The 21,041-nt window shown below is 40.7% G+C and overlaps 2 protein-coding genes across 4 annotated transcripts; one reads left to right on the top strand and one right to left on the bottom strand.

Annotated features, from left to right (window-relative positions):
* Window positions 1-112: 112 nt before the first annotated feature.
* Window positions 113-11,696, top strand: LOC134179132 (tartrate-resistant acid phosphatase type 5-like). Its single transcript, XM_062646024.1, has 6 exons — window positions 113-420; window positions 875-1,015; window positions 10,090-10,379; window positions 11,201-11,312; window positions 11,368-11,494; window positions 11,557-11,696. Exons 1-6 carry the CDS (start codon window positions 154-156, stop codon window positions 11,604-11,606), a joined length of 987 nt encoding a protein of 328 aa, XP_062502008.1. The 5' UTR covers window positions 113-153; the 3' UTR covers window positions 11,607-11,696.
* Window positions 6,059-20,570, bottom strand: LOC134179131 (tRNA-dihydrouridine(20) synthase [NAD(P)+]-like). Of its 3 annotated transcripts, XR_009969798.1 has the most exons (18): window positions 20,240-20,570; window positions 20,093-20,184; window positions 16,463-16,506; window positions 16,335-16,395; window positions 16,131-16,244; window positions 16,002-16,072; window positions 15,853-15,939; window positions 15,732-15,793; window positions 15,623-15,677; window positions 15,516-15,567; window positions 15,328-15,449; window positions 15,168-15,252; window positions 14,967-15,112; window positions 14,872-14,905; window positions 12,395-12,468; window positions 12,244-12,339; window positions 6,824-7,182; window positions 6,059-6,760 (listed from the first exon to the last, which is right to left on the bottom strand). XR_009969798.1 is itself a non-coding variant. In XM_062646023.1 (17 exons), the coding sequence occupies exons 1-16, from the start codon at window positions 20,265-20,267 to the stop codon at window positions 12,261-12,263; spliced, it is 1,206 nt and encodes a 401-aa protein (XP_062502007.1). In that variant the 5' UTR covers window positions 20,268-20,570; the 3' UTR covers window positions 6,059-7,182; window positions 12,244-12,260. The 3 variants fall into 3 exon arrangements, 2 of the variants coding, with proteins under 2 accessions (XP_062502007.1, XP_062502006.1); XM_062646023.1 differs by having other exon boundaries at window positions 6,059-7,182; XM_062646022.1 differs by lacking the exons at window positions 6,059-6,760; window positions 6,824-7,182 and adding an exon at window positions 12,057-12,164.
* Window positions 20,571-21,041: the final 471 nt, after the last annotated feature.

Here is a 21,041-nt window from a genome sequence, read left to right as displayed (position 1 = left end):
ACGCGAGGTATATTGTGAACCAGGCTTCAGTCTCCCAAGGGAAGTCAAAAAGGGGCGACCCCGGGCTTCTCGCATGACGCCACACCTACGCGTAGGCCTATCATGTGACCACGTAGTCCCGTGCAGTCGACGTCGTCGTAGAGCAGTCTGGCAATGAAGTTAGCTGCTTATGTTTCACTCGCTTTTGCACTCGTTGTCCGTTGTCGTTCAGGGTCCAATAGTCTTGCTTTTGTTGCTCTGGGAGACTGGGGTGGAAAAGGGACAAATCCGTTCACAACTCATGCGGAATTGCTAGTCGGAAAGGCGATGGCAGAGACAGCAACAAGTTTGCAGTCAAACTTTACTGTTGCTCTCGGGGACAACTTCTACTATTATGGTGTTAAAGATGTATCAGACTCACGCTTCAAGAACACATTTGAGGTTTGTCGCATGACTGCATGTCTACGCGTAGATTCAGCTACAGTATGAGCAATCAGAATTATGATACACGCGAGCGTATTGGTGAAGAAAATTGAAACAACTATTTGCACTTTCTTGGGAGGAAGAAAGAACGAAACGGAAAAATAGCTACGGGTAGCAAACTATTTCCTGGTTTGTCACATGCACGAGCATGGTTGCCAGTTGTGTGTACTGTAGAAGATAATAACATATGCACAGAGTTCTTGGTCGTGGGTAATTCGGTGTGACAGTACTGTACGTCTAGTGTGGGCAGCTATAATGTGATTGAAAGTGATGTGGAAGTGGTAATTATAATTAACCAGGTGATCAATTCAGTTGCCTGATAGTGGAATTGTTGGTACATGACTTGTTGTAAAATTAAATGTACAGATTGTTGGCAAGATTGCTGCTGAATGTTGTATTGCTTTGTACGCAGGATGTGTTTACTGCAAAGTCACTGCAGTCTCGCTGGTATATGGTCTTGGGAAATCATGACCACTATGGAAATGCATCAGCTGAGATTGATTACACCAACCATAGTGATAGATGGTATCTACCTAATTATTACTACACAGAGGTTAGTGCTCTACTGTATAATATTACTAAAGTTACATTGACTGGCTTCGCCTGATGCATTAATTAATTAAGAGGAATTACCATAGAAGTTACATAATCGTATATATAATTTTGTTACAGTTTATATAAGCTCACTATCCTGTTCTTCGCACGGGCAGACTAAATATTAATATTACTAATGGTTAGTAAGTTTCTGGAATCAGGCAAATTGTTTTGTGAATGATCACAGAATTAGCAGCCCCTGACAGAATTCTCATAAAGTTAATTAGTTTAATGATTAACTTAAAAGTCTTTGTATGCAAATTCTGTTGTTGCATGAGTTCACATGCATTTTTACTTCGTTCTGAGAAATTAGCAAGAATCGAGTATCCCAATGTATGCAAATTTATATGTTGTTGCACATGAGTATCCAGTTCTAATTTATTATGCAGTGTATCTCTGAAGAATTATGAGCCTGACAGAATTCTCATGAAGAATTTTGTTCAGAGTTATATCCAGGTCAATGGTATCCCGTTCTGATTGTTATGTAGCTAGTATCCCGTTGAAGACAAAGAAAATATAAGGGAGTGTCCTGTTTCCAAAAATCCCGTTGATTGGATTAGTGATTGGTTGAAGCCATTTGACTTGCAAGCCGCGTTACTTGGAAGACCTTGCTGCGTTGCGAGGAACAGGTGTATCGAACTTGGCATCTATTCGACATGAATCCCGTCCGGAAATATATCCGAGCAGCAGAACTGGAAGTCTCATGCCACTCACCCTGATCCATAGCCTCGAATTTCCAGACCAGAGAGCGCACGAAGCGTGCGAACTCTAGTCTGGACCAAGTCGATACTAAAATGATTTCGGAAGTACTTATCAAAAGCGATGCTAAATGGTAGTCTAACAGCGTAGGATCGTTTTACCTAGATCAACATATCATTTGTAAATGCCATGAGATCTCACGAACAAAGAAGAGACGTCTGCCATGTTTGCGGTAATATCTTGGTAGACAGCATGAAACGACAACTCTTCGATTCTTCTGCAGACCGCTAGCTAGTCTAACCGCTCGACTGACAAGACTGTACCGCTCGACCAGTTGTCAAAGGTGATGGTCTAGTGACGCTGCTGTGCATGTCCTGTCACCGCAAGCTTGAAAATATCGAAAAACTGAAGCTGAAACTAAAACTAAGATGTGTGCGTGCACCAGAGTCTTCCACACACGCGCAATCAGCGTTAGTGCACTTAGCATCCAATTATTTGTAAACCAATCAGAATTTACAACCGACAGTCCGGTTGTAAGGAGCTGATTAGCTTAGAAGGCTATTTCCGAAATCATTTTAGTATCGACTTGGTCTAGACTAGAGTTTGCGCGCTCTCTGGTCTGGAAGTTCGAGGCTACCTGATCCGTTCCCCCTAGATAACCAAGTCACGACTCGTGCTGACTCTCACCATTTTGACAGTCCCACTGAATGTCGTCACTTCGATGACGTGTGTTGCTAGTGTTTTGAGGAACAGGTATATCAAACGCGGTGCTATTCGACGGGCGTAGACGGGCAAACAACTGTGGCCGTATTTTTAAGACCCGGATATCAACAAAAATATATCGTCCGTTTCCCGACATCGCCCGCAACAATCGACATGCTCCATGCGTACTGTCTGAGGTCAGTCTAAATTCAGTGGAGATCCAACAAGGCGTTACGGAGGCATTCGGGCGCAAGCGGAGGTGGGTTCTGTCGGCCGGAAATCGTGTTGTTGCGGGAGAAGTGTACGGAAGACTACAACAGCTTCACTTTCGAGCTCTGTGGATTCGGCGTGCGAGAGCCAAATTCGGTGCTGATTGGACTCGCCATTCTTTTATCCTGATTCACACACACACACACACACACACACACACACACACACACACACACACACACACAACCACACCACACACACAACCACACCACACACAACCACACACACACACAACCACACACACACACACACACACACACACACACACACACACACACACACACACACAACCACACACACACACACCACGCGGCTTTCCTTTATATATAGATATCAAATAGTGGTTTGTTACAACAGTCTATACAACTGTCATTAATGGCAGTACAGTACTACTGGAAATAGTAAGTCTTTACTATGCCTATTATGTGGCCAAAAAATTTGGCGAAAACAGCTAGGTCTGGTTGTTGTCAGTGACATGTTTTACGCTATAATAGTTTAGTTGAATTATTTTGCCAGGGTGCACACTTTACTGTGTTACCTCTTACATTAGCATTGAATAATACAAGCCAAAATAGGGTCATTATAGTTTGGACAATATCAATGTCAGGAAATATCACTTTTAATGATGTTGCAAATGCTTAGTTGGGTTTACAAGTACAGCATTGCTATTGTATTTTACGTGAGGTAAGGTCTGGGCATTCTAAGAATAGCTGATGGCACACATGTTTTACAAGTGAATCAATCACACTCGTGTTTGGACACCTCAGTCACATGGCAACAACCTGCATCATGAGCATGTCTCACAAGTGAATCACTTCTGTTTTTGACACTCACGCTTTTTACACATAAATCACTTGGAAAGCAATGGCATAGGAACCTTGTTTTGGTCAAGGGCATAAATTTGCCTAGGAGGATGTGGCATTGAACAAGAACTAGACCGAATATATTCATACAGATGCATGCATGTAACACAGCAAAGAAAACAGTAAACTAAGAGTGTCACGTCAGTCTAATCTTACATCTTTACATCTGCCCTTAATTCTTGTATATCTGCAAATCATTTGAAGCTTTCCAAAGTTTCCGATAGTCTGAGCTAGTAATTTCTTAATCACAGCTCAAAAATTGAGGTGCCACATGCCTCCAGTGCCCTGAGGTTCCCCTACGCCTATGGAAAGCAGCCCTAGTAGTAGTCCAAGCAGCTGAGAATAAAGCCTTATCATTACATTGTCATGTCCTCAGACCTTGCTTTGAAACAGAACATTACATCGCCATTCTGGTAATTCTTTGGTTTCGAAAGGAATGGAGATCGGGTATAGGTGAAGGGAAAGCACCTCAGACAGCAATGTGCACATGCCCTGGGTGCCCTGCCTGCCTTAAAGGGGAACTCTCACGAATTGCAAATTGAACTGTCATTGTGATGACCCTTTTACTGAAATTTATTTTTGCCAAAGCACTATACATATGCAGTGCTCGAAGTAAGGTTTCAACGTTGTCCGGACATAGTCTCACGTAGGCAGCCCCTCCCCTTTTGATATCAAAAGTCATCCCCCTCCCCTTTTGATATCAAGAGTTATCCCCTCCTTTTTGATATTAAAAGGGGAGGGGCTGGCTATGCAAGACTAAAATTTTAAATTGATTGGACTTCACAGCTAGAATTGGTTCAAGCATATTTTCCATCGTAACTAACTTACTCAGGAGCATCAAAACCTAATTTTAATTTGTTTGGTATAACGAGCGTTAATAAAAAAGGCAGCCAAATTTAACATGATGAGTGCAAAAGATCAGTGTCACCATGCCTTATGATATCCATAAACAGTCAACAGCTACATGAGCACAGAAGTTCAGTAAGGTATCACAAAAGCTGAGGCAATTTTTTGCCATTCTAGAAAGACACAACAGTGGGAATAATTTCTTCAATAATACAACGACACTAGACAAGACATTTTAAAGCAGTCCAGCCATAGGAAGACCAGTTATGGTCTATAAACAGTACTAAGTATCCACAAGTCAACAGAGTTTGAGATAGAAGTCAGACTAAAAAGGTCTCCCACAGATTGTTTTACATTTACATAACCTCATTCTGTTGTAATATGACCTCTAATGGACAGTTTTGGATATCACTTAACATCTGCGTGTGGTAAACAATTACAGCTGCATCATTACTGACTTCGGGAGCAAAGTCAGTGCGAACAGAGACTAGCCTCTGTAAATCTCTAGGATACTGTACATACTATAAAATTGAAAAGCGACAAGATTGAAGTTCGCAGCAGACCAGTTACGACATAGTTGGAGAACGCCATGCATATCAGTACATCACGTGACTCAGGAATCCGTTTTACAAGACCGGTTGGGGTATACTACTAGTAACTCATGTGTATCTCTTCTGACTAACCCTGGTCCCATATACGATAAACACTAATCTTACAATGAATCTTTTGATGTAGAAATGAAACACGTCGATTACAGTTAGCCGCACCTGTGGCCTAGTAATTATAGTTCAATTATCAAATGAAGAGCGGCGATCACTGAGTAAGACTTCGGAAACATGCGGCAAACGAATAGACGCTCATTATGCAGCTAGTTGTAGTGGAAAATGATAAATCAAGCCTTGAGAGCAAGACAGTAGTGCTCCTTTACAGCAGGTCTACAGTTGCGTTCTAAAGTTTGACATGTTGTCCGAACGTTCTTCTTGGTGATCGGACAAACAACAAAAGTGTTCGAAAATGTCCGATGTCCGACCGCTATTTCGAGCACTGCATATGGAGAAAAATCATAAAGTGTAACACATGTGCCACCATCTTGAGAAACGATGACGTCAACCACAGAGTTACAGGTAATACCCAGGTTTTAGAGTCAACTGATGCTGATTTTGTTGACCAGCCAACAATAAGTATTTTGTAAGGATATGCCTCCACTTACCTTCTTGAAATTGAACAAGATGTACTGGATTCTACATGGTCTCTTACATTTATACAGCACATATTTGATAATACATGTTTCTGTTTCTACACAATATGGTCTCTAAGTACTTCTCTAGTCGTCATTGAGTTCCATACATTCTTTTCCAAATGGGGAAAATAACTAAGAGGTCAAGGCAGTATCAGTAGGTGAATCAGAGTTTCACTATTTTGAAGATCTGCCTTTGATTAACCTAACACTCACAATCTCCCGAACACAAAAAGGAGATGGCTTGGCCAATCACCTATCCTGAGTATGTGTTAATTTTACCCCAGATATGTGTATTTGTTGCATGTTTGGGTGTTTATTCTGCCGTTGCTAGGATTCTTTTTCTCCTTATATTACACTCCTACCATAGCACCCCAACCGCATGTTGTATATTTACTGGTCAATAAACGTTTATTGACCTGTCAATATCTGTATACTGCTTACTGACATAAAACACAACTAACCTAAAGCAAAAAGATATCAAAAACAACAAACTAGCAATCAATACATGGGCGTACCTATTTTAGATTACAAGCTTATTCTTTACCAATAATAATGTTCACAGTACTACAGTTTGTAAAGACGCAGTCAGAAATGACAAATGGATTCTCTCTTTCTGTTTCAGACGGCTGTTCAACCTGGACTACTTTGTGTCTCTCCCGACTTCTTGACTTTTGCATCAGTGTAATCTGTGTGCGCATGGCCATTATCCAAAACTTTGCACACTGCCATTTGCTGCTATTCAGATGGCTCTTGATATTATCTCAGTGCTTGCAGGGTTTAGTGGCCGGTTCTGCCTTGAATGACATGTTCAGGAACTCCCGCTTGAAACAGCCTTGTCGCACTAGTAGCTCAAGAGCGTGGTTGATTCGAACTGGAAGACCAGCTTCAGCTGTCATCACTTTCATCATTGTAGCCAAAGTGTTATGACCGATTACTTGCTTTGAATACCAAGGACCAAATGAAGGTGTAGATAACAAAGGTTTATAATAGAAGGCTTCTCAGGAAAATCCTGCTGGCAACTTACTTAGATAGAGAGATCCAAAATTTTAGGTTGCAACTGTCACCAGCTTCTTCATTAGCGTATCTGATAAACCACAAACCACAAAATGCTATTACCTTACAGAGTCACGTTGGAACTATAATTTACCTTGTGACTTTTTTTTGGGATGCCGTAAATCACTTAGTCCACCACTGATTTTTGGATGTGCTCAACGTAAATGTAACAGACTTTTGACAATCCGTCTGTGGTTTGGCTGCATCTAGTTGTGAATCCTTCGATGAGAGAAAGTCTGTCTGTCGGTACCTGCTCTTCTTGTGGAGCATCCTTGTTTACTTGTCCATGCTTCAAATATTCGCATTACCCAACTGTTGCAGGCAGTGTTCTTGGAAATTGTACCCTTGCTGTACTTGTCTTTTCTGCAAATCTGCTGTCAAGCTGGCTAATACTAGTGGCATGCTTTTTGAAACCAACGCGTCTTACGGTCTTCTTTCTGATCCGACATCATGCTGGCAAAACATGTGGATAATGTACTGTACTAATACGTTTTGAGCACGTGGCCTTATGGGGCTGACATGCACGTCAACAACACTTCACAGCTGTCAAAATGTGGTTGTTTGACATAAAATTTAGCAGTCATTGCAATACACAACCACTCTAATTCAGCTTGAATAATCTATGAACTTTAATTACAGTAGGATGTTAAACATGCAACAAATAGGTTAATGCATGGTAGGGTCGACGATATCTAGTTTATTGACCTCGGTCTTTTCGAGGCTTTCTCCTCGATAATTAGCCTAGGCAAATATACATATATTTAATACTTTCCAATGTGATCCTTCTATAGTGGCACTTACATCCTTTTAGCACTTGTACCTCTTTAGCAGTAACCACACTTGCTTTACTGCTCACCTAACTGGAAACTTCTCCGACCGTCTATTGAGGAAAGATGGTCTTGGCTAGAACACTGAGTCATGGGTCCAATTATGACAGATTGGAAGTTGGTTTACTAGCAGGTATAACCGTTTCCTAGCTGGAAAGAGGTTTTAATACACTGCATTGCTAAAGAAAGCTGCCATTGTCCTACTTTGAAACAGCAGAATTCGAGAACATGTTGGCCAGCATTGATGTGTTTGTGCTATGAGTTGTGCAGCTGATGATTTATGTTTGAGCACATAATTCCATCTCTTGATGAGAAGGTATGCGATGGCTTTATAAAAGATCTTTCATTGGCTTAATTCTACTGTGCTGTGTGACTGATTTATGATCTATTAACCAATAGAACCATACATTAACGTCAGTGGGCATAATAGGTTGCAAGTGTAAAGTCTCATAGCTAAATGCTCACAGATTACATGAGAGACAATTTGAACATTCTAGTTGAAACACAAGGTTCTAGATCCACCTAGCATGTGTGATAGAGTACAAAATATAAACCCATTTTATTGCGGAAGTTAATTAAATAAAATGATAACAAGGGTTTAGATACTCAGGTTGGTCAAGCTGTTTTCGACACAGCTGGTCTTTGTAGTTTTTCAACTAGCTATCAGCGATGTCTAGTATGGGGTTGATTTCTGTATTTTCAAAGGAATCACGTGATGAGAACGGCAACAACCGACGCCAATGGGTTGTGCCAAAGTCTGACTACTTTGACAGCCTTGATTTAGAGAGACAAGCAGCTTAATACTTTGCAAAACAACAAAAGACCTTTCAAGACATCACAGGAGTCAAGCACATGCAAACAGTCGTCTCAGGGCTTGAGCAATGTCTGTTTCTTGTTTTACGAATAGTCTATGGACTGTTTAGCCCAATTCTTATGAAAATTTCTGATGTTCTCTGTCAACGTTACTCTAGACAAAGGAAAGACCGACTTTCGGTTTGTTGCAAGACGGTTGAAGATTTGAGTGCCGCTGAAAAAATCAGCTGTTTTAGTGGGGGCACCAAATGGTCTATGTGTAAAACTAGCATGCTGCACAGCCTATTCATTGAGCTGTTTTCTGGTTTGGTCGTGACAATTTTGTGCTGTTTCCTGTCCTTGCCACAGGCTGCATGGTCTGCAACTTAGTCCAGAAACTTGCGGCAAAATCGAAGCCCAACACGAAAATGGCTTTTCCCAACGCATTACTGCAACATCTGTTGAAAAATCACGAGGGTCAGTTCAAAAGTGTCTGAAGAGGTCATCTGAGGGCAGGAGCGATTACAGGAAACGGCCAGGAGAAAGAAAACGATGATTGCACGAGATGATCGATTGTTACAGAGATTCACCATTGCTGACAGAAAGCTATGTCGCGAGGCAGCTGAGCGGACACTTTGCTACTGCAACAGGCAAGTCCCTAATTGAGAGATCCATTGTTCGTCATCTCAGAAAAAAGGTGTTTGTGCGTGTCAACCTTGCAAGAAGCCACATTGACGCCCATGTCGTTCGTGAGTGGGTGGTAGCACACCAGCACTTGGGCACTCGAAGACTGAAAGCGCATGTTGTTTTTCAGCTGAAGTGACGCGATGCCAATCCAAATGAAAACCTGTGGCACTGGTTGAAGGTCACCGCTAATCAGCACCATCTTGCAACACAAGAACGACTCTGGGAAGCAATACGGGACGCTTATAGATGGGAATTCCCCAAGACATGGTCGAAAACTTGATAGCGTGTGTTCCCATGAGGACTGCAGCAGTCCAGAGAGCAAACGAAAAGGCCACTAAGTACTGAACCATTATTTTTAATGTCATTATAGTCACAATAAACTTAAACCTACATTTACAAAAGCCACAACACATCTCAAAGAAAGCAAAGCCTTTTAGTCTACTGTTTCAGTCAGCTAGGCAGCAAGTGACCCATTCTCGCTCTTATGCCTATGAAAAGTTCAGGAAAAGCCTAAACCAACCAAAGAAATGTGTTGCTAGTACTCTAGATTTGCAGAAGTCAAATGCAAGAGTAGTGAAGCAGAACTTACATAAACTTTTAATTTACGGTTGTGGTCACGTGCACTAGATTTACCTAGGTGGATCTCTAATTGTGTCGGTCACTGTATATCCCCAAATTAAGGTTATTGAAATTTTGCCATTTTATAGAAACTTTAAAATATCTGAACAACGAAAACAACACAAATTGCAATTGTGATGTCAATACATGAAATGCATAAGGCCATGCGTATTTGAAAAACAGCACATTTATTTTTGTTTTCAGTTTCATTTTGTTTGGAAATACATGTAAATTGAAAATTGGTCAACTTTATTTGTTGCTTAGATGGGTGGCTAGCAATGCAAGGCTTTGTAGTTTGGCTGCTCTAGAGAGCACCTTAGCCACCAAGTCAACCTTAATAGTGTGTACCCCAAGTCAGCTTCCTTTCTTAAAACATAGAAATGAAAGCATGTGGTAATGTGATGTCTTACTACAATGCACAAATTTGATTCTGTAGGTACTGTCTATTGGAGACAGCAATGCTACACTTCAACTGGTTTTTATTGACACAGTGCAACTTGCTGGTCTTACAGACCCTTTTGACCATTCATTGCCTCCTGGTGGTCCTGAATCTATCTCAGCAGCCAGCGACCAATGGGAATGGATTGAATCAACTCTGAAGACATCTAACGCAACATGGTTAATTGTTGCTGGTCATTACCCTGTGTGGTCAATAGCAGAACATGGACCAACGAATGTACTGGTTGCACAGCTCAGGCCGCTGTTAGAGAAATACAACGTGACTGCGTAAGAAGCATTTGCAAACGTCAATGGTAGCACAAAGAATGTTGCTATACATTAGGACAGATATTGACTGAATGAATTAGGGAAACGTTAATTAAAGTAAAGGTGCAGGGTCATGGTCGGACATGCGCACTGCATCCCTTTGAAAAGGGTGCACTTTTCAAGCACTCAGTAACCGCGAGGACTTAGACGCTCTAATTTGCACCGAAGGCAAAGCTGACTGAAGTCTCTCTATAGCCTGAATTGGAACGATCAAGACGTTGAAGTATACGTTGCGTTAGTCTGTGACTCTGGTAGGTGAATTCTAGGCTTTTTAGATTTAGTCTCAGAAGTTTTCTTCTAAAGCCTCAAACTGAGGTTGCTACACTGCAGTTTCGGTAAAATTCGACAAGCACCCTTGCACTTCGAGCCAGATCGGAGCTCCTTACGCTCTGCACGTGACCAGAAAGCATGCGTCACGTTCCTGTATGTTGCATCTCAGAATAACCAAGCACACTCAGTTGACAGTGAGCACCAAGAATTTGTATTGTTTAAAGCTTACACTACTGCCCTGCCTCTCAATCGACACCTAAATAGCCAGTTTTGCAGTAGTTTTGTCTGTTGACATTTGTGCACGCTCAACATACGAACAGCATTTGAAGGGTTTACTGGTGATCGAAACTGGTTTTCTTGCCAGACACTTGAACATATGTTACGTATAATAGCTACAATGCAAAAGCTACCTCACTTGAGATCGGCTCAAGTGCGCATGTCCGACGGTGACCCTGCACCTTTAGAGTCAGTGTTTGTGTATCATTGGCGGCTTTAATCAGTCACTGTTGTAGGTACCTTTGTGGTCATGACCACAATTTGCAACACATTCGTGAGGAAAATAGTACTGTCAACTACTACCTCAGTGGTGCTGGTCACCTGACTGACCCATCCATCAAGCATAAAGTACCTTTAACTATATATTACCTCTTTTCTATTGTGCATGTTCTGTAACCTCTAGGATAGTATACCAAACGGCTCTCTCCGTTTCCATTATGGACCAAATGATCTGCTCTCAGATCATGGAGGATACACAGCATTCCAGTTGTCAGCTACTGAAATGACAGTTACGTACTTCTCTGATACAGGTTGCTAATGACTATGAATTCACTTGATGAATTTACTAATTAATTGAAATCTCTTTGTTTAGGATCCCATCTTTATAGCACAACTGTGACTACGCCCCGTTCAAGGGTGTAACATTAGCTACTCATGTTGTGTTTACACGTGTGACATCTATATTCATGATAACAATTTAGATGGTACAAGTATTTATGTGAGGTTGGACTTGATGGATGTCAGCAGTCATTCTTACTCAATTACATACATCAACAATCATCATAAAGGCATAGGAAACTACTAACTGGTTGAAAAGATATGCACATTATGACACATTAGTTAGCATTTTTCCAGCCTTTGATTTACTAACAGTCAAATCATGTTGAAGACAATTATAGCAACAAAAACAAACAGTATAAAGAGAGAACTACTGTTTGCTGACTAGACAAATTAACACATTCAAACAGTCTAGACAGACACAATTGTACCAAACTACATCACGTAAGGGGCTGGCTCAATTCTGCTTGGTTACATGCTCCAGGACAATGAATAGAGCCAGTCTAACTGTACATTGTTCCTGGATTCTTATGCCTGTTTTAGAGAGATTTGAAATAATTTGGCAAGGTTGTCTTTGAATACCTTGGTCCGTTTATCTGAGAGTAGGTCAACCCACTAGGGTAACAAGATGCCCAATACACTCTGAATATAAGTAAATTGTATTGGTGGACATATTATCAAGTAATGCAAACAATTATTGAGTTTATCATTACAATGGCACCTTATCTTCCCTGGCTGTTATGTTTTAGTCACCTGTAAGTTCATTGTTAGACAAACTGTTGCTGCAGATTGTTCAGCTAGTTTCTTGCTCTTACACCTGCAGTGAAGATACAGAACATACACAATATTCAGTATTAAAAACGATATCTAACCATAAACTGGAAGAATATTTCTTATCCCCAACAGTAACAGTTGACTTGAACTGGCGATCACTTTCCCGAGACACCTGTCAGTGAATAAAGGCACGATCTTTAATCTGTGTTTGGGAAAAGCTTACTTTACTACACTACTACGTATAATATTACAGTCTATCCAGTACATTATGATAGATACTTGACATTTTATCAGCTCTCAAGATAATATTCATACATAAGCAGCATGATTTGACTGCATGCTGCTTCGTGCATCACCTAAACTTTCTCAGACTTGACTGCTGACTGCTAGACAAGGTTGATGACAAATACAGTTTTCACATTAATAATGACTTTATATGAAGAATTGTTTGATGTGTGCATTTTGATTCTGTTGATGTCAAGCAGCAGTGCATCAACAGAGTCATAGTCTGACATTGTCTCCATAGCAACAGTGTGCGAAATAGTTTTTGACTGACCACTGGACGTCATGTCCTGTCAATTTAAAATTTGCCGGACATTAGAAATGTCTGGTCGGACATTCCAATCCTGGCAAATACTACTTATCACTTACAATTCATCATATATATATATATATATATATATATTTCTTATCAATACATTTTCTCTATTCTACTATAGTTTCTCAACCCCAACATAACTATCTCAAATTAACCCCAAAATATCTTCCCTACTCTCAAACGCAAGTATCTCTAAAACTATCTTAGAATTATAAAGCCATCTTTGATGGACAACTGTTGATGGAGGTGTGAGGTGGCTTGGCTAACAGTCAGGTGGTTATGCAGTGCTGATCTCCGTGCAATTGATTTTGAAATGTCGAGGCTGTGAGACAACCAAAGACCAAAAGTTTCAACCACAAGGGTGATATACATTCTTGCCGGGTCCAATGGACACCTGCTTGGGAGTAAAGACCTTGCAACACCTCCTCGAGGAGTGTAGCAATGACATGTTCAAGCGAACGTGTACACACACTGATCACACCACATCTTTTTCCAACATCTGAGTCCACCACACTGGATATACCAGCACAAGGAACAAAGTGGTCTGGGTGGAGGCATATGTTTCCCCATTCAGATCTAGTTGATGGTTGCTGTAGTGGATCAATTTATGACAATTATCATGGGTTGCCGCAGTAATTCAAGGTCAGTACATGTGTCCATGTATTCGTGTTGCCAAACCAAATCTCTTGGAATACACTGCACGAACAGGTTGATAAAGGACACTTGCCACCGCAGTTAGCTCGAGGATGCCTGACCAAGTGCTAGGTTTCATGGCTCTAGATGACACTTTGATGTTGCATGCCTTTGATAAAAGAGTCAAAGGCATGTAATTAGTACAACCCACCTGACAAATTACTAAAAAAGACTGACTAAAAAGTGGCCATTGTTTGAGATAGCAATGAAGAGAGAAACAGACTTTCAATGTCCTACCCAGTGAGTTTAGGGACGTCATATTCGTCCGCATATGCGCCATACCTCTAGACGTGGAAACTGCAATCGTTCCAAGCTTATTAAGAACATGCACTACGCTAATGACAGGTTTTTAGTTCAAGGACTTCTTGCTATCCTATCAACCTAATCATCTTCAGGTTCTTATAGCCCCTACAGAAAACATTACACGCAAGTATCTCTGAGTTTCCTATCCTGCCATGTGGCTGTCCACTGCATTTTTGTTGCGCACCTCGGAGACCCAGCGTGTGTACTAGAGCGCCCACATCCGCGATTTAACAAAATACCCGTTCAGCTCTAGCCGTATAACGCGTGGCTGATTGCGTTTGTTTTGTGCGGAAACTGCGGTTGTTGACATAACATTGGGATGTGCGAGGATGTGGGTTGCTCATACGGAATTCCACACCTGCCGCTACTCCACCGGACAAAATGTCCGGCGAAATCAGGAATGGCCGGACAAATGCTTCGTTCGGTCGGTAAATGTCCGATGTCCGACCGTTATTTCGCACACTGTCTAAGCAATGACTCATATGCAAAAAGTCTGAATAGAGCATTTCCATGCCAGTCATGGCCTTTAGTTTCTAATGCATATTCTAATTCATGAGTCACTAATAACAAATTGTGGTTTGTGAGTGTTATTAATTAGTTACATCAACTCGCCTATAGGTACACTAATGACATGATTGTGCTGAGGTATTCATCATACACACATTATTATATACTTTAATTAAAGCAAAGCAATAACAAAGACAAAATGACAATGCAAAAACCAAACAAGACCAAAAAGAAAAATGTGAAAACTAACAGCTCGGTTTTATCATTAAAAGAACAACGCCCTCATCATGAGAAAATTCAACACTCCATGCTGTAACAAACAACCATTATCCTACTATCACATTTGTGACTAAAACGTATTTCATTTCGTCATCTGAATAACTAAAACTCACAACATCTATGTATTGAATTCAATATTAACATGTAACTACAATGTGATAGACACGTATAAAAGTATTAAAGCTGTAATAATACCGTTTGATAGAATGGAGTCTTCATTCTGTGTCTTCTGTCCTCAAACACAAATGCAAACACTATTGTATGCAATCAATACAATCAGCTGCTCATACACTGTCCAACAGTAGAGTTGAGTCTTAGGTGGTTCCTTGCAGTTTATTTCAATTTTGGTACATCGAACAGGTAACTCGCAGATATCATACTCAGAATCATCTGCATCCAGCCGAGGTTTCTTGCAGCTGTTGCCAAGAGGAACACACTAGAAATATCATGGTACCAACATTCTTTCCTTGACACAAAGTCTGGTGACTCACATCTCTGTCAATCAAAAGCTCCTTTTCTTGAGCACATAAAGTCTTTTCAACTTCATCATAATAGTCAGAAAGCTCCCAGATTGCACTGCACCAAAAGAATCAACCACTTCATTCCTACCATCTTTGACTACATTGCCTGCATATTGAAGTATGGCAATACCAAATCTCTTTCAAGCTGTGAGCAGACAGTAACCTTTTACCCTCTGACGATTCAAGACTTATGCGCAATAATTGAGCTAGACAATACTTCACGTTTGCATAGTGAGAGTTGTACTGGACAGCCTGACAGCATTGACATAAAAGTATATGTCTCTCACTTTAAATGCAAGATTACTTCAGTGCTCTCACATAATGCAAAAAAGCCTTAGCAACTTCATTCACTGGTAGAAGACCCTCTTTTCTGTCAAACATTGACATTCAGCAAAGAAACACATTTATTTTACAACAAAGTGCACCTAAAAATCGATACGTTCCATTGAGCAGCTCTAGCAATCATTACTGATGAAGCACCTAACAATGTCACCATTGCAATTTATACCTTTTATGAACTTTGACAGAGCAGACCTGTCACTTGTCTGTATGTTTCAATGTCTGCGTACTCATTGATATGATCAACAGAGCCACCACTAATGTAAAAAGTACATATTCACAACTGGGCAAAGACAATAACTAGTGGACATTCTACTTTGCAATAACAGGGATCGAGATATTCTCAGCAACTGCTTTAATGTGATCAATATGAACTTTGTGTTGAGGTCGTTCAGAAATAAGTCTAAACATAATGACAAGCATGCTTCCGTTAATAGCAATATCAATATCTAAATCAACATTGACCTTCCGTGCACTGCCAAAGCAGCAGCCCCAGCACCTTCTATTACTTTTGCCAATGCAACAGTTTCGTCAATCTACACCAATTGAACAATAGCACAGCTCCAATCAAATTGGTAAAATAAGATGACTTACAGTTGGCAAAATCCTAATCTTACAGCTAACTGGTATCGATACTGATTTCACTAGCGCTGAGACAATTTCCTGAACTTTATCTGGATTTGTCAACAATGCTGCTCCCATTCCACCCTACAAGTAACACAAGATTCATAGCTGCCCACAATCTTCTACTCAACATTCCAGCAACATCCAGCTGGTTTTCTGTCACTCTCTCTATACCTCAACTGAGAACTTCTTGGGGCACCCCATGTTGATATCAATTCCAGCAACTTCCTTTTCTCTGCAATAGACAGTCATTCAGTAATTTTAACATTACTAATCTATAATATGTGCAAAGTCAAACTTACACTAGTTGTGCAACTTTTACAGCTCGTCCAGGGTCTGCTGTACCCTACGCAAATACACAGTGAAACAACTTTCTTATAGCATGATAAATGAATCGTGAGCAGGCATCTTTAAGGTGTGTTTCATCGTGTTTGTAAAGGCCCATTTAAGAGGCAGTTGCTGTAACACTTGCAGGAATTTCAGATGGTGGAGTTACAATTGCCATGTGCCACAATACATGACTTGGCACAGTGACCAGTGTGACCATTTCGGCCATGGCCTGACATATTTTTAAAACTGCACTTTTGCCTGACCATCAATGACGTTAATTTCTGTTCTAAGGTATAGATAATTCAATAAGTCATAAATTCCTTCTCATGGCAGTAGTTTGTGCATCGACCTTGCATTCTCTGGATATCAGTTGAAGGTACTGTACAATGTAGCTCCTGTGTACGTTTTAGAAATTAGACCTGGTTCAATGTCATTATAACTCTCATTGGCTAAGATTGTCCCACTCTCCTCCCATAGTGCACTACATTGCCCCACCTACTAACACGCATAAACCTGTCTGGCTATAACTTGCTTTATATATGCCCCTGTCTGATGCAATGCAATAACACAAGTTAAACACAACCGTGTACCTAGCTAACAGACTATGAGCGCGTTCGATTTGCAGTTCCGGCAGTTCCAGCTAGAACTCGCATTCAATTTTAGTTCTGGAACTGTTTTGAACTGATTCCAACAGTTCTGTCCAAGGAGCTGGAACTGCTAGCACTGACGACACGCTTTCTGGTCTGGAAGTTCGAGGCTATGACTGACACACCTCTTTTTTGCAAAGTCCCGGAAGAGTGATGGTGCACTATTTGTAAACTGCAATACTGGTAGTTCGTACACTCTATCGATCTGTTTTGAGAAAGATTGGCGTCCATCACAAGGTCAACAAGAGGCGCTGTTAGCTGAAGTCGCTCTGGTAGTCGATGGATCGGTAGCTGATGCCGTAGTAGGCGTTGACATTATTTTGGTTAGAATTAGCAGTTCCGGTTCACAAAGCAAATTTTTCGTTCGATTTTGTTCTGGTTCTGACGGTTACAACAGTTCTGACACGACACGCCCTCATTTTCAGTTCTAGAACTGCAAATCAAACACGCCCTATGATCAATCTCCATTAAACACACAAGATGTTGACAAGATTAGTTTCATCACTGTCAACAGTTCACCACCCAATGCTACCACATCTAAACGGCTAACAACAGTTGTTGGCATGTCGGTGTTCTTCATGATGTACTGTTATGGAATTATGAAGTTGAAGAATGTAAGCAGAAATTTCTGCTGGTGACTCTTGCCAGAGGCATATCACATCATGACTACAGATCAGCTTACTTTTACGAGTTGATAATCTGAGGCATTCAAAGCTCTGTTTGTGGTCTGTTAAGACCATGTACACAGCCTATTTCATCGCACTTCATCAACTCCTCAGCACGTCTCCTAGCAGTGTTATCATTAGCAAAACAGCTGAGTCAATAAAAAGAGTGATGGTTGTATGCCATACCATAGTAATGTCTTCCATCTCCACAAGCCTATCAGGAAGATGTCCATATCACTATCTGCACTTCACTACAAGCCCAAAGTGACAACAAATGTCTCAGTGGATGATGGTAGCCACCTTCTTGTGTCACTGTGTGTAGTCTATTGATATGTACAGCCTGTAACATTGTCAACCGCCTCTGAGTCTTCACCACCCTGTGGCAAGTAGGACTGTCATGTTGTGTTCATGGTACATACTCTCAAATGAGTGGCCTTACGCAGCAGCGACCAGTCCTTAAACAAGTGAAAGCAAGAAGAATTGCTGCCTTGAGCCATTTATAAAGTGATCTGGTCTCTTTGATGTCCACAGGTGGTTTCTCAGCAAGACAGTAATACTGGTCATACAACTTCTGCCCCACATGCAAAAATGCTTTACATATCTGTTTGAAAGACTTGCTCAAAGACACCAGCATCATCATGTACCATCAAACATGGTGGTCCCATTCCTTTGAGTGTCACCTGACACTTTACTTTAGGAGCTTCTATGCAACCAATCTGTTCCCAATGAATAGTCTAGATCAGTGGTGTAACTAGTGGAGTGCAAGAGGTGGTTTCCAGCAACATTGAAAGGCATGATTTTTGTAAAAAGACAAAGAGGCTAAGAATAAAGATGTATACGTAACTCTAGCATATTTGGGTAAGCATGACTACAAACATAATGACAGCATAGTTGACAATAAGTCTACTGTGAAAATAACAGTTGTATATGTATATTACAGCTACTTGTGTATACAGTTTTTGTAAAGATACAGTGTCATTTGTCACTGTCAAGTAAAACAAACACCAGGTAAGTTAACTTACTAACAACGTTACAAACACCAGTTAACTAACAATATTTCGAGCCTGGCTGATAAATCACTGGAATCTAAGGATGACTTTCCTGTGGTCCACAGACGTTGATAATGAACGTGAAAGAGTGCTAGATCAGAAAACCTTCCCCAACCCAGTGGACCACAATGCTGCCTATATTTTGCCCATAGCACTAATTAAGTGCTCACACTCACAACTAGTTGCTAGCCATGTGCAAAGTTGAAACAAATCATCACAATGCTGCAATTGTGACAGAGATAATTCAGACAGCTTGATCTAGAGCAGCCTCTGGTGAGATGACAGCCTGTCCAGCAACTTACCTCAGCTTGGAACGTGTCATCACTCACGACACTGGTTTCTACCGGCAAGCCATCCTTTTCATTGGTGGAGAACTGTAGTATGGACTGTTAAGCTTTGAGAATATCACAATGGTCCACTGGAGCACATAAGATGCCCAATAGAGACTCATAGTCCCACTTTCTGCAAATTTAGGACCAAAAAATCGAGTGTCAAACTGAACATTGCCTCATCTAGCAATCATACTGTGATGGTCTGACAAAAGTAGACTACTGGTGTAACCCTATGTGGGAGTATCATTATGCTGTGGTTGCCAACCACATCTTCCGTAAAGAGCAGGCTCTACATTGGCACTCTGGGTTCTCTCCATAGCTTTCTTCCACCATTCTATGAATCTCTTCCACATTGTCACACATCTGCTTGAGATGTGGCATCACACTGGTAATCTTGCTCATATGGCATAGACAACTTCAGAAGTTTGGCTCATAGGATGTGCCAAATACTAGTATACATATTGCTTACCTAGGTTTGGGTGGTTTCCGTACAACAGAAAACTAACGTTAGTTACGCCACAGTGGATGAATCTCTGGACGATTGTAATTACAGCAGTTGAATTTGGTTCTCATACAAATGGACTAGAAGATCTGTTGCTATTCAGTAAGTTTCAGTTACATCGCTTCTACCAACCCTTGTTAGAGAGTTCAAGGCATGGTAACTTAACTAGAGTTAGTGATGGTAGGCTTAAAGTCCTGGCTAGAACCCTGTTATGGATAACACATTGCTAAACAGTAATGATTATTAAACAAATTTCATATTCTATTCCTTTACCATTGTTCTTTAAATTTAGATAATCTTAACTACAATTAATTTCCCCAATTCTTGCTGTTTCAATAACTCATAAATTCTCAAAATCCTTGTAGATTCACAACCTTACATCCATTGATGCAGTGCACTGTACTTACCAATTGAAAAATGACTTTCCCCTTCTCCTGTTCACAAGTTCGAAACATACACTGCCCACTAGGATGCACAAAGTCCACTGTATGCAGCACATCTACACAAAATACCTTGAAAAACAGAAATAATCTGGAATCGTTTGTAATCATAACCATTAACTGTTCGTTTGCAAACCACCATGCGATGATCAATTAGCTCCTAGCAACACACAAATACACACATAAGTCCGTACGTATATCGTATATAAGAATTCACTACCAAATCCAAAGTCATTGCCAGGAATAACAAGAACCAAAACATGATATGAAAAATTAAGCAATAGTGTGATAAAATCAATACATAATAATTAATAATACTAATCTAACAGCAATCGTAACGGGAACGATAAATAATGATAACAATTGAACTCAAATGCAATGTTTCATGAGTTTTAAAACTGTACTAAATAATGCTACAAACAATCCGTTAGAAACAGTGTTAAATCACATGATTCCAAATTGTCTCATGTTCAACAAAGTATTCAAATTGCAAGGCTTGCTTGTAACGTTTACAATACATAGACCTTGAACTTGGCCCTCTTAAAGAAACACTCCAGAGAACTGCGCAGCTATAGTGCGCAGCGTAATGCGCAGCCGAAATAGAGAGGTGTGGTGATCGAGGGAGTTCACGGAAAGTGTTCCTGCGTAAGGATGAGTGCTTCGTAAACTGTTAGAACACGATCGACGACAGCGGCCACTGCTTTTAACACCAAAGAATTTCACAAAACGCCAATCCTCTCAAATGTTGCCAGACAGAAAAAATCGCACGAAAAGAAGGTCAGTCTGTAGACAGTCAGAAAGTAGCACAACGGTTTCCACCATTCTTGGAGCAACGGAAACAACAAAGAGACCATTTCCGGAAACGTGATTGCATCAGTAAGGCTCACGTGATCTGATGGCACGCAAAAACCCACTT

The sequence above is a fragment of the Corticium candelabrum genome, chromosome 4 (assembly GCF_963422355.1).
Source record: "Corticium candelabrum chromosome 4, ooCorCand1.1, whole genome shotgun sequence".
Taxonomy (NCBI): domain Eukaryota; kingdom Metazoa; phylum Porifera; class Homoscleromorpha; order Homosclerophorida; family Plakinidae; genus Corticium; species Corticium candelabrum.
The sequence above is the reverse complement of the archived record's forward strand: the minus strand, read 5'-3'. Positions and strand labels throughout refer to the sequence as shown.

Bases quoted from the DNA above. Each gene is read 5' to 3' on its own strand.
- LOC134179132 (XM_062646024.1), top strand. From the start codon at position 154: ATGAAGTTAGCTGCTTATGTTTCACTCGCTTTTGCACTCGTTGTCCGT. The intron at 421-874 runs GTTTGTCGCATG...CTTTGTACGCAG, and splicing joins GCTTCAAGAACACATTTGAG to GATGTGTTTACTGCAAAGTC. The intron at 1,016-10,089 runs GTTAGTGCTCTA...TTGATTCTGTAG, and splicing joins CTAATTATTACTACACAGAG to GTACTGTCTATTGGAGACAG.
- LOC134179131 (XM_062646023.1), bottom strand. From the start codon at position 20,267: ATGGTGGTTTGCAAACGAACAGTTAATG. The intron at 15,794-15,852 runs GTAGAATGTCCA...TTTTTACATTAG, and splicing joins TCGATCCCTGTTATTGCAAA to TGGTGGCTCTGTTGATCATA. The intron at 12,340-12,394 runs GTTAGATATCGT...TCTTCACTGCAG, and splicing joins AAATATTCTTCCAGTTTATG to GTGTAAGAGCAAGAAACTAG.